This window comes from Calidris pugnax, unplaced genomic scaffold, assembly GCF_001431845.1.
Source record: "Calidris pugnax isolate Ruff unplaced genomic scaffold, ASM143184v1 scaffold152, whole genome shotgun sequence".
NCBI classification, from domain to species: Eukaryota; Metazoa; Chordata; class Aves; order Charadriiformes; family Scolopacidae; genus Calidris; species Calidris pugnax.
Genome location: NW_015090881.1, coordinates 139,109 through 159,730, shown reverse-complemented (window position 1 = coordinate 159,730; position 20,622 = coordinate 139,109). Strand labels below are relative to the sequence as shown.

General features: G+C 50.9%; 1 protein-coding gene across 5 annotated transcripts in view; it reads right to left on the bottom strand.

Moving 5' to 3' along the window:
- CCDC30 (coiled-coil domain containing 30) overlaps window positions 1-20,622 on the bottom strand; it is a 52,708-nt gene that overhangs the window by 10,266 nt on the left and 21,820 nt on the right. For 3 of the 5 annotated variants that reach the window (XM_014946910.1, XM_014946913.1, XM_014946911.1), the window contains exons 9-19: window positions 19,397-19,504; window positions 18,062-18,168; window positions 17,031-17,223; window positions 11,978-12,076; window positions 11,254-11,394; window positions 7,657-7,814; window positions 6,412-6,658; window positions 3,927-4,100; window positions 2,454-2,663; window positions 1,521-1,678; window positions 227-374 (exon numbers count right to left, since the gene is read on the bottom strand). In XM_014946910.1, the coding sequence (XP_014802396.1) occupies window positions 227-374; window positions 1,521-1,678; window positions 2,454-2,663; window positions 3,927-4,100; window positions 6,412-6,658; window positions 7,657-7,814; window positions 11,254-11,394; window positions 11,978-12,076; window positions 17,031-17,223; window positions 18,062-18,168; window positions 19,397-19,504 (1,743 nt within the window). The remainder of the gene's footprint in view (window positions 1-226; window positions 375-1,520; window positions 1,679-2,453; window positions 2,664-3,926; window positions 4,101-6,411; window positions 6,659-7,656; window positions 7,815-11,253; window positions 11,395-11,977; window positions 12,077-17,030; window positions 17,224-18,061; window positions 18,169-19,396; window positions 19,505-20,622) is intronic. The other 2 variants (XM_014946912.1, XM_014946914.1) reach the window with 2 other exon arrangements.

Genomic DNA, 20,622 nt, shown 5'->3' with positions numbered 1-20,622 from the left:
GATGGTGCTTTGTTGCCAGCTCCTCTTTAAATCAGTGGGATCCGCAAGGGCTCAGCACCCAGCTGGACTTGACTCTATTTCAGCAGTTCCCAGGCACAATTTCCCACTGGGATGATCCCATTTTCCCCTAGAGCTCAGTGTCAGCCGTGGAGAGACTCAGCTCTGGAGGCAGCCACCAGCCCAGCATCACCCCAGGGGATGAGAATCCATCCGTGCTGCAGCTCACCTCGCTGGAGTCAGTTTTCCTCTCATCTTCCAGGGCGTGCAGGGTCTTGGCCTGAAGCTCCACGTGCATCTTGGCCAGTGATGCCTCTGTCTCCCGTGAATGCCGGAGCTGCTGCCTCAGCTCCTCCACCTGCTGCTCCAGGAGCTTCCTAAAAGCACGTTGGTGTGACAGTGAGACAGCCCGTGACCTCCCACCGTCAATTCAAGACTGGCTTGTGATCTAAAAACAAGATCACTGCTCTGCACCTGCCCTGGGCAGTACTGAGGGCAGGAAGAAATCAGTATATCCTGGTTGTCCTCACGTCTCAGGGGAAAGGAGCATGATGTATCTGTCCTGGTTGTCCTCACGTCTCAGGGGAAAGGGACCATGATGTATCTGGGATCACAGAATGGCTTGGGTTGGAAGGGACCTTAAAGCCCCCCCAGTGCCACCCCCTGCCCTGGGCAGGGACACCTCCCACCACACCAGGTTGCTCCAAGCCCCCTCCAACCTGCCCTTGAACCCCTCCAGGGATGGGGCAGCCACAGCTTCTCTGGGCAACCTGGGCCAGGCTCTCACCACCCTCACACCAAACAAGTTCTTCCCCACATCTCAGCTCCATCTCCCCTCTTTCAGGGTCAAACCCTTCCCCCTCCTCCTAGGGCCCCCCTCCCTGATCCAGAGACCCCCCCAACTCTCTCAGCCCCCCCTTCCAGCAGAGGGGCTCCAGCCCTCCCAGCATCTCCGGAGCCTCCTCTGGCCCCACTCCAACAGCTCCGTGTCCTTCTGTGCTGAGGACTCCAGAGCTGGACACAGTGCTCCAGGTGGGATGTCCCCAGAGCAGAGGGGCAGAGTCCCCCCCCTCACCCTGCTGGCCACGCTGCTGGGGATGCAGCCCAGGGTGCAGGGGGCTTGTTGGGCTGCCAGCACATGTTGCCAGCTCATGTTTAGCTTCTCGTCCACCAACACGCCCAAACCCTTCTCCTCAGGGCTGCTCCCAGTATCAATCAATCACCAATCCCAGCTGCACAAGAAGGGCTGCTGCTGGCATCTCCGGGGTAAACCAAATCACTGGGCCAGCAGGAGGCAGCTGAAGCCTCCATAAGTCTATTCACTCTCAAAGAGCTGGTCCTGTGGAGCTCTGCCAGGACATTGGCAGGTGAAAAGGAGAGGTAGGAGATGACACCAGCGGTGCAGTGTGACTCCTTGAGCCCAGCAGGGCCGGGCAGGGAGCTGCAGGGATGGCTGGCAGGGCATGTTTGCTGGCACACACCTCCCCTGCGCCCGCAGCTCAGCCCTCACCCACTCATGGTACCTCTTCAGCTGCTCCTCGTGAAGTTCCTGCTGCACACGAGCTTCATTTTCTCGGGCCTCCTTCAGCTCCTCCTCCAGGAGTTTCTTGTCTGAAACACGGGCCTCTGCCAGCAGGAGTTGGTGTTGGGAATCTTTTAGCTTTTGCTGGAGTTTTGAAATCTCGGATTAAAATTGGACACGGATTAAACTTTCTGAATTTACAGGCCAGCACTGAATCCAAAGGACTGAGATCCCTTCAATCCTTCAGTATCCGGGTCATGGGAATCAAAGATCTGCTTCCTTCTACTCAAAAGTACTTCTGCATGTCTTTGTGTCAAAGTCCATTAAAAGTAAAACCCTTCCAAGGGCTACCAGATTTTGGATCAGACACTACGCCATGAACTAGCAACAACCCTTTTTGCACCTGATTTGACCCTGCACACCTCAAAACTGAGTTCAACGATTAGTGCAGGAATGTGGCAGAATGGATGCCATGGAAAACACAAGCTTTTGCTGCTCCCCAGATTGCAAACAGCAGCAAATCTCCTCAGCAGGAAGGTGAGCTGGGCTCCTGTGGTGCCAGCCACATCACCAGTGTTCTCCGAGAAACCAGGCTTTAGAGACGGGAGCTGAGCCGTCAGATTTGGCTTCTGTTGTCTCAATGATGCTCCCACTAATAACAGACATTTTTCCTAAAATATTTAGCCAAGTGATCTCAAAACAGACTTGCAAAATGGACTTGGGGGAACTGATTCATGAGCTTCTTTTTTTTTTTTTTTTGAACTACAGTTGCACGGAACTGCTAAAAACCTCCCTCCCGTTAACTGGGCTCGCGCTGACAAATGGACTTGGGGGAACTGATTCATGAGCTTCTTTTTTTTTTTTTTTTGAACTACAGTTGCACAAAACTGCTAAAACCTCCCTCCCATTAACTGGGCTCGCGCTGATGAGTTACCTTCTTTTGTGCTTCACACACTTTGGATTTCTCCTGCGCGAGTTTCTCCTGCAGACTGCTCTGCAGCTTATCAGCCTGGGAGCACTTGGAGAGCTCTTGTTCCAGGTCTTTGACTTTCTGCTGGCTTTTCTCCCACTGGGCTGAGAGGGAAGAGCACGTTTCCATTGTGTCTGAGAGCTTTGCCCTGGCCTGCTTCAGCTCAGCTTTGACCTGAGTTCCAGAAGAAGAAGAAATCAAGTTTGCACTTCAACATCTGAGATGTCTTGATTAGGAAAGGGGCAACAGGATCACCAGGGAGCAAATAAAAGAGAAATTCAGGGAGCAAGTGCATCACACACACAGTTCTACATCCATGAAGCTGAGACAGAGCCCGCTTGAGAGCCCCAGGGACAGTACAGCCAAACGTAAACGAGGTCCAGTCTGTCAAAATGTCAAATTGGAGGCCTATCAGTGTTCCCCAGGGGTCAGTACTGGCTCCAGTTCTCTTCAATATTCATCAATTCATCAACGACTAGATGATGGGATGGAGTGTCCCCTCAGCACGTTTGCTGATGGCACAAAGCTGGGAGGGGTGGCTGACACCCCAGAAGGCTGTGCCACCATCCAGTGAGACCTGGACAGGCTGGAGAGTTGGGCAGAGAGGAACTGGATGAAATCCAACAAGGGCAAGTGCAGGGTGCTGCACCTGGGGAGGAATAACCAGGACAGGTTGGGGGTGACCTGCTGGAGAGAGAGACCTGGGAGTCCTGGTGGCCAACAGGATGCCCAGGAGCCAGCAATGGGCCCTGGTGGCCAAGAAGCCAATGGCATCCTGGGGGGCATCAGGAAGAGGGTGAGCAGCAGGTGGAGGGAGGTCATCCTGCCCCTCTGCTCTGCCCTGGGGAGGCCCCATCTGGAGCACTGGGACCAGTTCTGGGCTGCCCAGTTCCAGAAGGACAGGGAACTGCTGGAGAGGGGACAGCAGAGGGTACAGAGATGCTGAGGGGCCTGGAGCATCTCTGTGCTGAGGAAAGGCTGAGGTACTTGGGTCTGTTCAGTCTGGAGAAGAGCAGGCTGAGAGGGATCTCATCGATGCCCATCAATATCTAAAGGGTGAGTATGAGGAGGATGGGGCCAGACTCTTCTCAGTGGTGACAGGACAAGGGGCAACGGGCACAAACTGGAACACAGGAAGTTCTGTCTCAACATGAGAAAAAACTTCTTTGCTGTGAGGGTGGCAGAGCCCTGGAAGAGTCTGCCCAGAGAGGTGGTGGAGTCTCCTTCTCTGGAGACATTCAAACCCCCCTGGACACGTTCCTGTGGGACCTGCTCTGGGTGGCCCTGCTGTGACAGGGTGTTGGACTGGGTGATCTCCAGAGCTCCCTTCCAACCCCTCCCACCCTGTGACTCTGTGAAATCAGCACCTCAGACCTCCCTCGACTTGTAAAATGACGTGATGCCATCTCCAAACAGTTCTCCCTGCTCTGTTCCTACCTTGGTGCATTCCTGTTGGAGCAAGAAGTTTTGCTTTTGCAGGTCAGCGTTCCTCTCCCTCTCGTATCTCAGCTCCCTCTCAGCTGAGCTGCACAGGTTCTGAACGCGACGCAAGTCCTGCCGCAGTTGCTGCATTTTTTCCTCCTGCTGCTGGAATCTCTCCTCGGACAGACTCTGCAGGAACAGCAAAATGACACGGAAATTAACTTCAAGGAAAGATAAAGAGTGGTAATTAAGAATGGTACAGGTATGCCAGGAGGATTTAAGGGCATTTAAGCAGGAAGATGGGTAAAGCCAGGCAAGCATTTCTTCCGGCCCCACACTCTCTCCTCCTCCCTGCCCTGTCCATCCTCTCAGAGAAGCCAATACAGCTCTTGAAGTCGAGGGAAAAGATACAATAACCTGGATGAGGAAACAATTCCCCATTAAAACTAACCTGTCAAACAAAAGCCAAACCACCTGGGTTGCTCTTAATTCTTGTGCCAGAGCCTCACTAAGGCAGCTGAGCAAGGAATGGCCCATCCAGCCACAGCTCCTGGAGCAGGAGCAAAACAAGTCCTGGCAGCGGTGCAGGAACAGACACGCTGGCCTGGACACCAGGAGATGGTCACCAATGGCCTGCGATGGTGTTCAGAAGATGACTGAGCTCTTTGGTTCACCCGTCTTCTCACAAGTGCCTTGTACACAGACCAAAAGCTGTTGCCACTTTTGGTGTTCCAAACCCCTTCTTCCCATCATCGCTGTCAGCTGACTGCCCACCTGCATTCCTGCTCTGCGCCTTCACCCTCTCTTCTTGGGATCAGAGGAAATCCCCTGAAGGTCAAGCTTCCCTTCTCAGATAAATTCCCAGGCTGAGAAGTCAGGATCCAGCACTGTGGGATCTGGCAATTTTGTTTGTCCTCGAGATCAGTTTGGTTTTGTGGGATTATTCCCCCACCTGCTTCTATCGGGATCCTTTCCAGCCTCCCCTCTACACCCCGTGTCTTGCTTTGGTCTGCTCTGACTCTACAGATCTGCTGCTGCTTGATATCAGCATGACTCGGATCCTCTCCCATCCACTACAGGCCACCTCGTCCTCTCTTCCAAACTCTTGTGTATAATCCCTGCTCCTCCTCCTGGGTACCTTCACCATTTCTTCCCCTTTTGGCAGGTCTGGCTGCTCTTCCCTTTCTTTTTTAGACCCCACAGTAAGAAAGGTGAACAAATTCCATTTAAAACATGGCTAAATGTAGCGACAAATGTTGGTCTTGCCCACCAGCTGGTAGAGCAGCTGGAGAGCAGGGACTGAGACACACGGACAGGGCAGCAGCAGTGGGACAAGTTCAAGCACTGGGGTGTAAGAGCAGAAAATCACAAGGAGAAGCAGGGAAGCAGAGCAGCTTCTGCCTATGGCAAGAACAAGGCTGCTGTGGGAACAGCAAGCCAGCTCCATCGCTCACAGCACAAAAAGGGGTTCAGAAAGAGCTCCAAAAAGGTTTAAAACATCACTGAAGGACTGTCTCACTTCTTTCATGAGCACTAAGGGGGCCGTTCAGTTTATCCAAGTTCCCACTACACCCAAAAACACAACAGAAGGAAATCACAGAATCACAGAATGCCATGGGGTTGGAAGAGACCTCTGGAGATCACCCAGTCCAACCCCCGGCCAGAGCAGGGTCACCCAGAGCAGGTCCCACAGGAACGTGTCCAGGGGGGGTTGGAATGTCTCCAGAGAAGGAGACTCCACCACCTCTCTGGGCAGCCTCTGCCAGGGCTCTGCCACCCTCACAGCAAACAAGTTCCTCCTCATATTTAGATAGACCTTTCCATGTTCAAGTTTGTGCCCATTCCTTCTTGTCCTGGCGCTGGGCACCACTGGAAAAAGCCTGGCCCCATCCTCCTTATACACACCCTTTAAGGTGGCATCAGATCTCTCCTCGTTCTTCTCTTCTCCAGACTGAACAGACCCAAGTCCCTCAGCCTTTCCTCAGCACAGAGATGCTCCAGGCCCCTCAGCATCTTTGTGGTCCTCTGCTGGACCCTCTCCAGAAGTTCCCTGTCCTTCTGGGACTGGGGAGCCCAGAACTGGTCCCAGTGCTCCAGATGGGGCCTCCCCAGGGCAGAGCAGAGGGGCAGGATGACCTCCCTCCACCTGCTGCTCACACTCTTCCTCATGCCCCCCAGGATGCCATTGGCTTCTTGGCCACCAGGGCCCATTGCTGGCTCCTGGGCATCCTGTTGGCCACCAGGACTCCCAGGTCTTTTCTTCAAAGCTGCTCTCCAGAAGATCACCCCCAACCTTTACTGGTGCAGGAGGTTGTTCCTCCCCAGGTATGAAATGGTGACATTCATAATTTCCAAACATTTTTCCCTAAGTAAATCAGCCAGCCTCCTCCTTCCCCTGCGTGCTAACACAGCAGGCCTGGCTTCCAGTCCACTTTAATTAGGTTTTGCCACTAAATTAGTGAAAGAAAAAGTACAGTGCAGACGGCAAAGCTGCCCATACCTGTTTAACACTCCCATCTACACTGCCTGCAGAGCTCTGTGACTCAGGACACCTGCTCTCTGCAGGCACCATCCCTCGGCTCATCCCCAGCGTCTCTCCAGACGTGCTCTCGCCCCGCTCCCGGGCAGTCAGGATGTCGTGTTTCAGCTGGGCAATCTCTTCCAGTAACAACCGTTTTTCTTCCTTGCTCTCTTTTAGCTGCTTTTCTAGCTCCTCCCTCTTCTTGTTGCTTTCTAGTAATTCAGAACTTGAAGGAGAAATAGTAAAGAAGAGAGGTAACTACACACATCCAAGGGAAACCGCCCTCTGAAGGGGAAAAACTCCGAGTACAAGAGCCCAGAGAAACACTCGAGTGTCTCGGGAGCCCCAAAGGGGACTTCAGCCTAGGTCTAGGAGTTCTGGGCAAGGGTCAGTCTCCCCTGGACACTGATCCACAAAAAAAATATGCGTGTCCAAAGGGCCAGCTCATGAGTTCAGTAACTGCTGGCCGTGGAAACCCTCGCACGGGCCACATGAGCAGGTGTGTGCTCACAAGCAGCACTCACACAGCACCTTGATGTACGGAAGCACGGGCTCAGGTCTCCCAGTCAGGCTGACTTATCTTATCCATACTGTGTGTCCTTATAAGCCACCTGTATAACCCACCTGATCCCGGTTTCTCTGCATCTCAGTACCCAGTTCTCCAGGTAACTGAGCTGACAGGAACCAGACTGGATTTCATCCAAGCTTTTACTGCCCATGAGAGGCTGGGCATGGGTGCTCCAACTCCAGATTTGTATTGCTCTACTGAAAAAGGGGAGTCGGGGGACCTGCAAGAGCTTTATTTACATGCCCAACAAGCTTGACACCTGCCCCCCAAGGGACAACCAAAACCCACAGCAGGATGTGTATCACCACTTTGCCCCAGGGAGCCCAAGCCCACGATGGGGGCTTCTTTGGGACCAGGGACTCCAAGAGGAGAAGCCTCCTCCCTAAGGGCAGCTCTCATTTATGCCATTCAGAATTTGGAACATCTATGGGGGGAAAAAAAAAAAAAGCTTTACTCCTGACTGATCATGATGTCACTAAGGGAAATGCTTATTCAGCAAAACCTCTACAGGGAGCTGATTCCACATCAAGGAAGACACAAAGCTGCTGTGCCCATTTGTGCCACAACCAGCACTACCAAGATTTTTTTAAAAGACTAAAAAAATTAGTCAGCAAAGATAAGGAGCAGAAAATACCACTGGTCTCGTTAAGGTTTACCAGAGCAGTTCTTGTTCATCTCTCAAGTTTTTGATCTGTTCTTCCAAAAACACTACTTTAGCCATCTGTTCTTCGTAGGTCTTTTCATCTGCACATAGATCTTCATGTTTCTGCTCAAGTTTGTTAATCTGTTCTCTGTCTTGTAGATGTTCAGAGACCTGTAAGGTCAGAAAACACCACGAGACTGATTTTCTTTGGTCTCATGGAAACGTTTTGAGCAGTATAAGACAATCTGGGGATTCCATCGAGACATGGCTTGGGATTCTGTAGCTAAATTATTGTTGTTCTTCACCCTCAAGGATACACATGCAAGCCCTTTTTTCTGCATTGGGAAGTAGCTGCATGTAAACTATGCAATCAAATACAGAATTGTGATTTGATGATCCTTCTGTTGCCCACCTGTAATTCTCAGGGCTTTATATCATGTGCCATGTTTCTTTACAAAACTAGAAATCCTTGGAGAAACAGGAAGAGGACAAGGTTTGTGTTCAGCTGTCTCACACAGCACGTCCTCCATCCAACCCAAACCAGCTTCCTATGGGTGGCTGCTCTCTGCTTCCAATGTCACCTAATGCCTTAACACAGCAAAGGCAGACCCAAAACCTGAGACATGATGAGAAGATGCCAAGGAAATAAAAGGGGGGAGAAGGGGAGGCAGGAGGAGTTGCACAAGGACACAGGGACTCCAGATGGGATGAGAACCAGAATCTGCCTCGTCTAATACCCCCTGCTAGGCAGTGGGGAAACCAAATCCTTCAAAGAAAAATGCTATTAGAAGTCCCCTAAATGCCAGCAATGACTTTGATCACTAAAGCTTTTTAATCACTAGCTCTCCCTGAGAGTATGCTACCATTAATATTTCAATTCCAGGTCATCTTATCTACACCAAGATGAATTTATTCATATTTAAGCAATATGCACCAGTGGCTTCATTCTACCTCAGACACCAGAAGAACGGAGATCTCTCTAGATTTCTCACCTCTGTATCTAGCAAAGTATTATCTTTTTGCAGCTTGTCATGGGACACATTAACGAGACCCTGTTTGCTGATGTTCTTGAGAGAGTTGGGAAATTATTACAAGGGATTGTAAACCCTGATTGGGAGTCTGGCAACCTCTGGTGAGGAAACAACCGGGGTTAGTGGATGTAATACACCTCTAACTACGAGCTCAGAAAAAGCTTTCTCCTCCCAAATGTCCAAAACCCTCTTAAAAACAAGAAGAGAGTTCCAAACAAATGCTCTTTGCATAGTTCACGTTGTATCAGTTTGTTGTGCATCATTAAAATGTACAAGAACAAAAATACTAGCCCATTTTCTCGCCTGTTCTGTGTGTCCAGTATCCTGACAATCACAAACACTGAACAACCTCAAATCTTGACCTCCAGGTACGTAACCACCCACGAGAACCCCATGATTTCAAGCCAAGCTCCTTTCCAGCTCTCTGTTGGGAAAGGACTCGTCCCACTCGGTTCTATCAAAAGGGAATCAACCCACTTGAGAAGTCAGGAATCCCCCCAAACACAGGCAGAGTCCTCTATTTTAAAGTCTAACACAGGCCACTGGATTTTCTCATGATCCCTTTGATGGAAAAAATAGTGCTTTTAGGGAAACGACCAGCCAACTGGTGGCTGAATTACAACCACACTTACAGGGATGTACGATTTTGATTAAAACGTCCCTGAACCATGAGCAGATTGAACTATTGGGATGCAGAAGTTAAAGAGCGACTCTTCCTGTTTTCCCCGTCATCCCCCAAATCCTTTTCACGTGCATAGTCACAGACTGACCTAGTCTCTTCCTAAACTGCTCTTCAGCAAGTCCTGGTCTGCAGCCCCAGCTTTTGCAGTGTGAGTGTGTTGCCTAAAGGCACTAGAGAAGTCCTGTCCTCTAGATGCCACTGTTCCTCCAGCAACACCCTCATGTATGTGTGGCTGTGCCAACAGTTCAGGGCTTTCATTGTTTTTTTCCTCACGTTCAAGTCAGTAATGTGCTTTAAGGCCTCTCAGAGTGCTAAAAAAAGGAGTTTATAGTAGATGTAAACTCCCCCTTTGCCAGTCTCCCTCAGGTCCCCCATGTGTGCCTGACCCAGGCCACAGATCTGCAGCTCTCCTGAATTTTTACCCTAATTTTCAGCCCATCCTGCCTGTGTGCCAGCCCTTGTGCCATTCTGCTGGCATCACACACTCTCTCTCCTCCATGGCCAACTGGAAGAGAGACCACCAGATGAACCCACCAGACGTCTATCTAGCAGTTAAATCGGTTCAAGGAAGTGTGTGAGATCCTCGGGGCATGTAATGGGATCCCAGCATGCTGCTCACGTGGACTTCTCTGACTCTTAGGTGTCCTGACTTCTTATTGTGACGTATTCTGTTGGGCAGAGAGGAACTGGATGAAATCCAACAAGGGCAAGTGCAGGGTGCTGCACCTGGGGAGGAATAACCCCCTGCACCAGGAGAGGTTGGGGGTGACCTGCTGGAGAGAGAGACATGGGAGTCCTGGTGGCCAACAGGTTGCCCAGGAGCCAGCAATGGGCCCTGGTGGCCAAGAAGCCAATGGCATCCTGGGGGGCATCAGGAAGAGTGTGAGCAGCAGGTGGAGGGAGGTCATCCTGCCCCTCCGCTCTGCCCTGGGGAGGCCCCAGCTGGAGCACTGGGTCCAGTTCTGGGCTCCCCAGTCCCAGAAGGAGCAGGAACTGCTGAAGAGGGGACAGCAGAGGGCCACGAAGATGATTAGGGAACTAGAACATCTCTTTCATAAGGAAAGGCTGAGGGACTTGGGTCTGTTCAGTCTGGAGAAGAGAAGGCTGAGGGGGGGATCTGATCAACATCTATAAATACTTCAAGGGTGGGTGTCAGAAGAATGGGGCCAGGCTTTTTCCAGTGGTGCCCAGGGACAGGACAAGAGGGAACGGGCACAAACTGGAACATAAGAAGTTCCACCTCAACATGAGGAGGAACCTCTTTCCTGTGAGGGTGGCAGAGCCCTGGCAGAGGCTGCCCAGAGAGGTGGTGGAGTCTCCTTCTCTGGAGACATTCCAACCCCTCCTGGACACGTTCCTGTGGGACCTGCTCTGGGTGGCCCTGCTGTGGCCGGGGGTTGGACTGGGTGATCTCCAGAGGTCTCTTCCAACCCCTATCGTTATGGGATTCTGTGATATTCTGGTTAAGAAAGAAAACTACTGATATTAAAGAGGACCCATGCTAAACAGATTCCATGACATAACTGTGATACCCGTTTGCAGGGAGGTCCTGGCTCAAATCTACAAGTTCCCTGCCGTGTTGTGACACCGAGAGATGAAGGCTCCTGATGATGAGCCTTATGATCACAAATAACTCTGCAATACACAGGTCTGAAAGTTTCCACTCTGCCTCTAGAGAAAGGGGCTTTGGCTACAAACTTTGAATTACTGCTTTTAGTCACACTGAAAGGAAAAATAAATTACAGACGGTTCCATTAAAGCAGATGGATTTAAAACCATCCACCAAAGAAGCTTTGGAAGTGGGTGGACTAGAGAAATGCACCTGGGGATGTTTTATGGAGTCATCCAAAGGCAACCACCTTCCTGCAGGGAGTCCTGCTGCAGGAGCTGTACGTACCTGGCTGCCCAAAACCTTCCTCTCAGCCTTCAGATCTTCTCGTAACAGCTCAAGCTCAGACGCAAGCTGTTTTCTCCGTTCTCTCCGCTCTCCCAGCTGACTTCCCAACTTCTCTATTGTCTCCTGACAGGTTTCCAGCATCTGGAACAAGCAAAAATAAGAGTCACTTCTACAGCATCATTTATTCTAGTAGAAGAAAATGTGTCTCTTAGTAAACAAGGGTAGGAAAAATTGTTCTGAGGAGTTGCTAGGAGGATTCCTGCACCTGATACCCAGGGCTGGCTGGGCATCTCTGAAGGCCTGGAGCCTCCACCAGGCCCACAATACCTTGGGAAGGTCCTTCTCCCACCTGCAATAAGTTTTGTCTGGCTTATACACCCTGCAGATCCAATTGTCTGGTGGCAAGTAAATCCACAGCAAGGTCAGCCCCAAACCAGCTGGGAAACAGCCCTGTGAACCTACCTACACACACCTGGGTTTCACCCAGCCTTAATCAAGAGCCAAGCGCCTTTACAGGTGTAAACCCTTCTCCCCCTGCTGAAGGCAGGACAGTCCTGCAAGAGAGATGAGCTATTGGGGACATAATATTGGTTGCTTTCCTCCAAAGACATCCAGGTGATGGGGCACAAATTCTCAGGAGATGGTGACAAAGAGAATCCACGGGAGATGCTCATTTAATACTTTTCTAAACAAAACAATCTCGTTCCCAAGGGAAACCTCTTACCTCTTGCATCTCCTGTGCTCCAGGCGACGCCAGCTCTTCCCCACTCATCTCTGTTTTGTTCTTCTGCACTTCAAGTAACTCTGTCTCTAAGTTTGTGATCTTAACACAGACAAACCACAAGTTAAAACCAAACCAGAACTCTCCACTAGTACTAAACACACAACTACTACTACGTTGCTCCTTGTGCTGCTCCTACAGAGCAAGCCCCATGTTTGGAAGCGAGGAGCAGGAGGGGAGGTGGAGAGCCGCCAGCGGGGGCTCGCTCCAGCTCACGTCTTTCATCCCGTGGCTTCCAAGGGCGAAGGAGCCATCCAAGGCCACGGCAGGAAATAAAGAACCCTGCTCCACAAAAGGAGAGAAACCACCCAGACACATGGTGGGAAATTCAAGGCCTCCACAGCTTGTGGGCCTTCTTCACGCTGCTCTCCCAACACGGAGGACCCCAGGAGACCCCCATTTATTTCATGGGCCATCTCCTTCCCCCGCTGCAGCGTCCACTCCCCCACAGCTGATCTCATCCAAGCAGATGTTGGACCTGGTCCACCAGGACTTGTCCTGGTCCCTCCAGTGCCTGAAGGAGGTTGTAACCCCCACACACCCCCAGGGCTCCAAGGACTCTCGACTCAAGCCTCTGAGCTTCTCCTGGCAGGGAAGAGTTTGTCTGGACAAGCTCTGACTCTGCATTTGCACCAGCCCCCCCACCCAAGGAGTCTCCCCTCATGGGGGATCTCCTGGGAGTCCTGCAGCTTTAAAAGGCTTAAAGGAGCTGGGACCAGTCCAGTTTCTCCTCCCCATTACAGTTCCTGCAGACCCTTTTGCAAAATCTGAGCCTTGGCACCCACAGCCACCCTGCTCCGCCACCGGCCAGCGGGCAACCAGAAGCCTTTCCTCCCAGCTCCTCTGCTCCAAAGACAGTCTGGGCTGCTGGGACTGGGTTGTCGCTGAGTGGGGACACTGGGAGGAGGTGAAGTCCAGCCACAGATGAAATCCAGCCTCATCTGTCACAGCATCCACCAGCAACATCCGTGGCCCCACTCAGAGACGAGGGCACGGTGGAGCACGCCAGATGCCTTTCACCCTGCTTTTCTTTGTGCTTATTTGGAGACGAGTTTTCATTCCTTTCCAAATGAGAAGCCAAAACTGAAGAAGTGCCAAGTCTCTGCCAGCCCCAGTCCATTTAAAGTGCCCACACAGCAGCGTGCAGCCTTTTCTCAGTGGTGCCCAGGGACAGGACAAGAGGAAATGGGCACGAACTTGAATTTAAGAAGTTCCACCTAAACATAAGGAGGAACTTCTTTACTTTGAGGGTGGCAGAGCCCTGGCAGAGGCTGCCCAGAGAGGTGGTGGAGTCTCCTTCTCTGGAGACATTCAAAACCCGCCTGGACACATTCCTGTGCAACCTACTCCAGGTCGACCTGCTCTGGCAGGGGGTTGGACTGGGTGATCTCCCGATCATCTGGTCCCTTCCAGCCCCATGTGATTCTGTGCCAAAGCCCAGGAGCTCTGCCCTCACTGACAGGCTGCAGGCACAAGGTGGCTCTCTTGAAGCTGCCAGCAGGGAACGGTCTCTGACAGAGAACGCTGCTGAGATAGTTTTTTTAGGACAGATGATGTTGCCCAACCTAGATGTCAAAAGCAAATCGGTGGGGTGAAACACCCAGGCCTCCTACAGAAGAGCTAGAGGGAAATAAACCTTCCTCTTGCTTGATGAGATGATAGTTTGGGGTTCAACAAAACTTTGGATCTCAAAGACAAAACACACCTCCCCACCCCCAGCAAACCTCTTCTCATGAAGGTGAGACCCAGCTATGCATTTCTACCGTTTCGCTTATTTTTCCTCCGAAGGCATTTAAGTCCCACACGTTAAGTCCCGTGCCAAGGGCAGAACAATGCTCACATTGTATCCCGGTGCCCCCGTTCTGAGTCAGTGGCCTAATCAGCCAATATTTTTGTAGGCGTGCCAAAACAGAAGAGAATTCCAAGTCCTTCTCACATGGGGCAGCCTGGCAGACACCCAGTGGCGCCGCTTTCCCCACGCTCCAGGGCACCTGCCCCCATCACCTCCACGGCACCCAAAAGCCCCTTGGAGATGAAGGGTGCAGCTCTCCGTCAGCACAGGCACTGGACCTAACCAAGGGTTAACCCACCTCCTTTCTCCTCCACCCCACAGCTTGCTCCATGTGCCTCTTTTCTGTCCCTTTTCCAGCGACAGTGGCTGCCCAGCTCATGCCAGAGGACGTGCCTTCCATCTCCCTGGCTACCTGCTGCTCCCCCCGCGTTCCCCCCGAGCGGCGTTCCCAGGGATCTGTTTAACAACACACTGAGCAAAGAGGGGTTTCTCCAAACCTAAAATGCCTCAGGCTTGATTTGTGGAGGGTGGCGTTTGTTCTCCCGCAGTGAGAAAGTGAGAAACATTTTCGTGTGTGCTGAACCAACCTCGATTTAATCAAAAGCACGGTCACTGTGGATGGACCTTTTGCCATTCCCACCACAGAGCCTGCCCTGGGCTCCTCTGCTACACACTTCAAACCATGATGCCTGCTGGAATCCCTCATTAAGATATTTGAACATGCCTTCAGTCTGCAGCACTGCATTTGGAGACTTTTCCCTCACAGCCAGAGGCTACGGACAAGTAATTCATCTTTTCTTCCTTTGAAGAATTCAACTTGGAGGTGTGTCACATGAGATGTGCCTTCCCACTCGCACTATCTCCTACATCATGTTTTAACACAACAGCAACTGTATTCTCCTACATCATGTTTTAACACAACAGCAAGTGTATAGACAGGCTGAGAGAGTTGGAGGGGTTCAGCCTGGAGAAGAGAAGGCTCCAGGGAGACCTCAGAGCCTCTTCCAGTCCCTCAAGGGGCTCCAGGAGAGATGGGGAGGGACTCTGGATGAGGGAGGGGAGCCCTAGGAGGAGGGGGAAGGGTTTGACCCTGAAAGAGGGGAGATGGAGCTGAGATGTGGGGAAGAACTTGTTTGGTGTGAGGGTGGTGAGAGCCTGGCCCAGGTTGGCCAGAGAAGCTGTGGCTGCCCCATCCCTGGAGGGGTTCAAGGGCAGGTTGGAGGGGGCTTGGAGGGACCTGGTGTGGTGGGAGGTGTCCCTGCCCAGGGCAGGGGGTGGCACTGGGGGGACTTTAAGGTCCCTTCCAACCCAAACCAGTTTATGAGTCTATACCCAAGCACCGCTCACTGCTGATTGAAGACCTGTGTGTGCCCACCCTTAACACCTTAGAAATCCAAGATCCTCTGCAGACCAGTCCTGCTGCCTGGTCCAGGACCACGATCACTACAGAGAGCATCTCAGAACCACAGACAGAGGGGAGAGGACAACTCTCCCAAGGAAGGAAGGAGCAGGGCTTCAGCCAAAGGAAAAGACCTCCTCAGCCAGGCTTTTGGAGAGAAGCCCACCTACCCATCTAGCAAGACCAGCTTCTGGCCTCCTCTCTGGCTATAAATTGTTCAGCTGCCCCGTCCCTAAGGGATCACACCCCCTGGCAGCGATGCTGCAAATGGCATTTTCCCTGGGGCAAGCAGTGACAAACCAGTCAGTAAGCACAGGTGCTCCTCATGGAGCTACTTCCAGAGGGATGGAGAGTCCATCCAGCAAATCAAGGCTAAAGACCACTCTGACAAAGGCAGCATCAGGCTGAGAAGCATCAGCAATAACTTAATCCTCACTCAAAACGTGGATGGAGATGGCCCTTAAGGAGCTGCAAGGTGGCCTCTAGTGTTGCCATGGTTCTGGTAAACCAAGATAATCAACATGGTGCTTCATGTCTGCAATCTTCCTGAGGTTCTCCGTCACATGCAAATGAGCAGAAATAACAAAGACCTTCTATCAACCTCCTAAAGTCAAAGGATGATCTGAATGGGCTTGTCCTATTGACAGAAGAAGATCCACCTTGCCCTTGCCTGAGGGTGCCCAAAATCAAGTAGGACACAGGTAAGGAAGAGACTGGTGAGACCACATATTCATCAAGATTGAGCAGAGCTTCTCCAGGTGGATCAGTTCTTCAAAAAGGTGTGTCCAGCCATGTCTGCCCCATCCGACAGCAGGTGATGACAGAACTCACCGTCTCCTCAATTTTGTTATTTTCAGCAGAGATGTCCCCAGGAAGTGCAGGTCCTGCCCCTCCACACCCTGAAGTGCCTCGGTGTTTGCCACACGGGCTGATGGGTCTCCAAGATGCTTAGAGAAAAGCCAAAAGTGTGATCTTGTGTCATCAGCACATTTAACTGGTGGCCTTTCCTGGGATCAGTAAGCATCAGCGTCCCACACTGACCATTTCATCTGTCAAGACAGGTCTGGAGGAGGGTTCAGGACTCAAGTCAAAGCCTGGACTTCTGTCATGGGTGCCAGATTAAGGGACAACTCATGGGCTTCAGGAAAACCTCTTGCCTCTCTTCCAAGCCTCAAGAGGACTAGAGGCTTCTTGGAATTTGCTTTTCAGCAGGAACCACAGGCTGAAGAAACAACTGTCCAACGTGGAAAAGCAGTTCCTGCAGGGGACAGATCCTGAACTCCACCAGGAGCACTGATGCCATCGAGGACAACCTCTTGGGGAAAAGAAGAGTTTTCCAGCTCCAGAGATTCAGAACAAATAGCTCCAGAGGAAAAAAGGTGGAACTTGAATTTGAAACAAAAAGGCTTTGCTTCAGCTGAGCCAAGAATTGGAAGGGTGCGCAGCCCAGACGTACAGAAAGGCTGCACGGGGAGGGTGGACAGTAATTAACGTTAGCTAATTAACTCTGCTTGCCCAGGCACCAAGGAGGGGGGACAGGAGCTGGAAAAGACAATGTTGCTGTGACAGTGGGGGAACCTGCACCCCCAAGCAAGTGCCATTTACTCATTACTGAATTTTTTTCTCCTCCTTTTCCCCTCTTTCCTGAACCTGGCAGATTTTGCTAGTCATATTCCTTGTCAAACTAAACAAAGCAGCATGCAGGTTTAGGTCAAACATTATTTTATTTTACCAATCAATATATGGAGAGAAAAACAACTAGAATTAAACAAAACCAACCCGTATTTCTTCCATTCCTTACTTACTTTCTGGTGAAGTCCCTCCTCGTCACTCTCAAACTGCTCCTTCTCCTGCCTGGTGTGGATCCGCGTCTCTCCCAGAACGGATTCCAGCTCCTCATTGCACTCGACCGAGTCCTCGTGCTCCTGCTCCAGTTTCTGGAGCTTGTGAAGGAGCTGTGAGCTCCTGCCCTCGATGTTCTCAATCACCTCTCGGCACCTACGCGTCAAAGACGGGACATCACCAAGGGTAGAACTGCACTGACACGCATCCCCACCACTTCCCACTGCTGAGGAAGAGCCAATGTGGTTTTCCAATATGGATTCCAATATGGAATATTTCTGTCTTGCTAATTTCAGACAAAAAAGACCTGTTCCTGCTCTTATTTAGGTGGCGATGCATGGGAATTAGTGGTGGCGGGCTCTACACAAGTAACAGCAAAGGTCTGGGGAGAAACGGGGTCAGGCACGGTGATGCCAACAGCAGGGAGGTGATGGGAAATTCAGCTGCTTGAGGTGGAGAAACAGGTTGAGCATTTAAAGGGATATAAAGAGATAAAAGGATGGGACCAGATGCCTTTTCCTCCTTGAACCTGTCAGAAGAGGCACAGCAGCAGCTTCCTGAGCAGGCCACGGGAGAATAAAGCTTCAACTTCCCTTAGAAATCCCAGTTTACATGTTTAAGTCTGAAAGCCAAGTTGTCTTGGTGCACCCCTGGGCAGCAACCAAACCCGGAGGAATCTTCCCCAGCAACAAAACAATTTTGAAACCAACACTTTGTGTGCTGAGAGCCACAAAATCCCAACCCTATTCTTTTAGAAAAGCAACAAAGTGGAAGAAGTGCCAGAAAACAGCTCGCATTCTTGATACCAAGGGCTACAGACCCACTTGGGGCTGCATCACCTCCAAACTCTCTGATCTGGGAGCAGAGAAACAAAGCTGGTACCCAAGAGTATTCTAAAGAACCCAACGCACTCTGCAGGACAGAATACCCGCAAGCAGAGCGTTGGGTAACCATGAAAATACAACAGGGGAAGAAAGATTTCTAGATCACTCACCTTTTATGAAGCGTTTCACCACTCTGACACCTGTCATCTTGATCTGAGCCAGCTTTGCCTGAGGCAAGGCCTCCTTCAACCCTCCCTTCCTCCTTTGTGCCCTGGCACTGAAGAGAAAACAGAAAGTTGGCGCATAATTAAGACTGAAATCCTAGCACAACGTGGTTCCAAAGCTACCTGGGCCTCTCATAAATAACCGAGACAACCAGAAAACATGAACTACATCTGCTGGATCGATGGGCCGAGGCCAATGGGATGAGGTTCAACAAGGCCAAGTGCCGGGTCCTGCACTTTAGTCACAACAACCCCAGGCAGCGCTCCAGGCTGGGGGCAGAGTGGCTGGAGCTGCCCAGCAGAAAAGGCCCTGGGGGTGTTGGTGGACACCGGCTGAACAGGAGCCAGCAGTGTGCCCAGGTGGCCAAGAAGGCCAACAGCATCCTGGCCTGTGTCAGGAACACCGTGGCCAGCAGGAGCAGGGCAGGGATGGTGCCTCTGGACTGGGCACTGGTGAGGCCTCACCTCGAGGGCTGGGTTCAGTTCTGGGCCCCTCACCACAAGAAGGACATTGAGGTGCTGGAGTGTGTCCAGAGGAGAGCCACCAAGCTGGGGAGGGGTCTGGAGAACAAGTCACACGAGGAGAGGCTGAGGGAACTGGGCATGTTTAGTTTGGGGAAGAGAAGGCTGAGGGGAGACCTCATTGGCCTCTACAGCTCCCTGAAAGGAGGGTGTAGAGAGGTGGGGGTTGGCCTCTTCTCCCAAGGGAATCATGACAGGAGCAGAGGAGATGGTCGGAAGTTGGGGCAGGGGAGGTTTAGATGAGATATTGGGAAGAATGACTTTCCTGAGAGGGTGGTCAGGCACTGGAACAGCCTGCCCAGGGAGGTGGTGGAGTCACCGTCCCTGGAGTATTTAAGAAACGTGTAGATGTGGCACTTGAGGGCATGCTCTGGTGGCCGAGATTGTGGGGTCTTGTGTGTGTGTGTGTGTGTGGTTGGACTCGGTGATCTCAGAGGTCCTTTCCAACTATGAAGATTCTGGATTCTGTGCTGCTCTGCCTGCATGAGATAATCCACCAGCCAAAACCTCTGCCAGGATGTGTGAAAATAGGAAGGCACTAGTGGGTGTTAGCTTACACCAACAGACACCCGTGTACATCCAGCACAAGTCCTACGTCACACCTGCACAGGGCACACTCCCACATACGTACAAAGGAGAACACAAGCATTTCTGCCCCACAAGCCACACGTCTTCATTTCTGGCATTGTGAAACACAGAGTGGAACCAATTTGCTCCATTTGGCTTCTAGAAAGGCAACCAAAAAGCCCTTGGGAATACCTGCAGCGAGCACGTGGCTACTTCCTCGGTGTCGGCCGGCGCAGGCAATGGAGTTCCTTGCTTCTCGCTCTTCTGATACTCACAGATCTCCTCTTTGAGCTGTTCAACCTTCAAAAGGAAAACACTTCCTTTTATCTTTGGTGAACATTCATCTTGCTAGTCCGAGAATGAAGATTCCCCTCAAACTTGCCATAGATAAACGTAGATAAAATTAGTATTAACTATTTGGTTTGAGGGATTGGTTGAGATCACGTGGCTGCTCCAGGTGGCCTCAGACTATTCAGAGAGGTACAGAGCAGCAGAAGGGGAAATGCCATCCTGCAATTAAAAGGTAAGTGATTTTTCTTCATTTATTTCAATTACTGATCACGCACATGTTGGACAATCCCTTTTACTGAGGGGACTGAGTGCAGAGGGGGAGACAGATCACAGATCACAGCCACCGGGTCCTGCAGGGTCCATGCTCCAGCTGGTGGGACACAGGGCAGGGACCAGGTCAGTGGCCCACAGACCACCAAGCCAGAGCCCACTGGCCTCCTCACCCTGCTGGCCACAGCTCCCAGGCAGAAAAACACACTTCAGGGTGCAGAACGTCTGTGCCTCGTAATAACATACACTTTCAGCTTCTACATAGTAAAAAAATGTGGGTTTCTAACTTCTATGCCAACAGTTAAACCTCGTTCCTAAGGAATAAAGGTAATTTGCTTTTAGCTTAACAACGGGGCTGGTTGGAAGCAAGCTCAGTCTGGCTGCCCTTTCTTTCTCTACAGAGAAAACAGTAACTTAGATGTATCTATATTTCTTGTGTGTAGATATTTCCATTTTTTTATATATATATAAAATATATATATACACACGTGTATGCATACATAGTGACTGAAAAAAGCAATGTCCTAAAGAAAATAAAATATTATTTGAAATTTTAAAAATGTAAACCGAGGAATAGGAACTAAATAATTTTTTTTTCAGACCCAGAATCAGACTGTTCTATAAATACAAGGTGTGAGATTACAGATTCGTATCTATATTTCTTGTGTGTAGATATTTCCATTTTTTTATATATATATAAAATATATATATACACACGTGTATGCATACATAGTGACTGAAAAAAGCAATGTCCTAAAGAAAATAAAATATTATTTGAAATTTTAAAAATGTAAACCGAGGAATAGGAACTAAATAATTTTTTTTTCAGACCCAGAATCAGACTGTTCTATAAATAC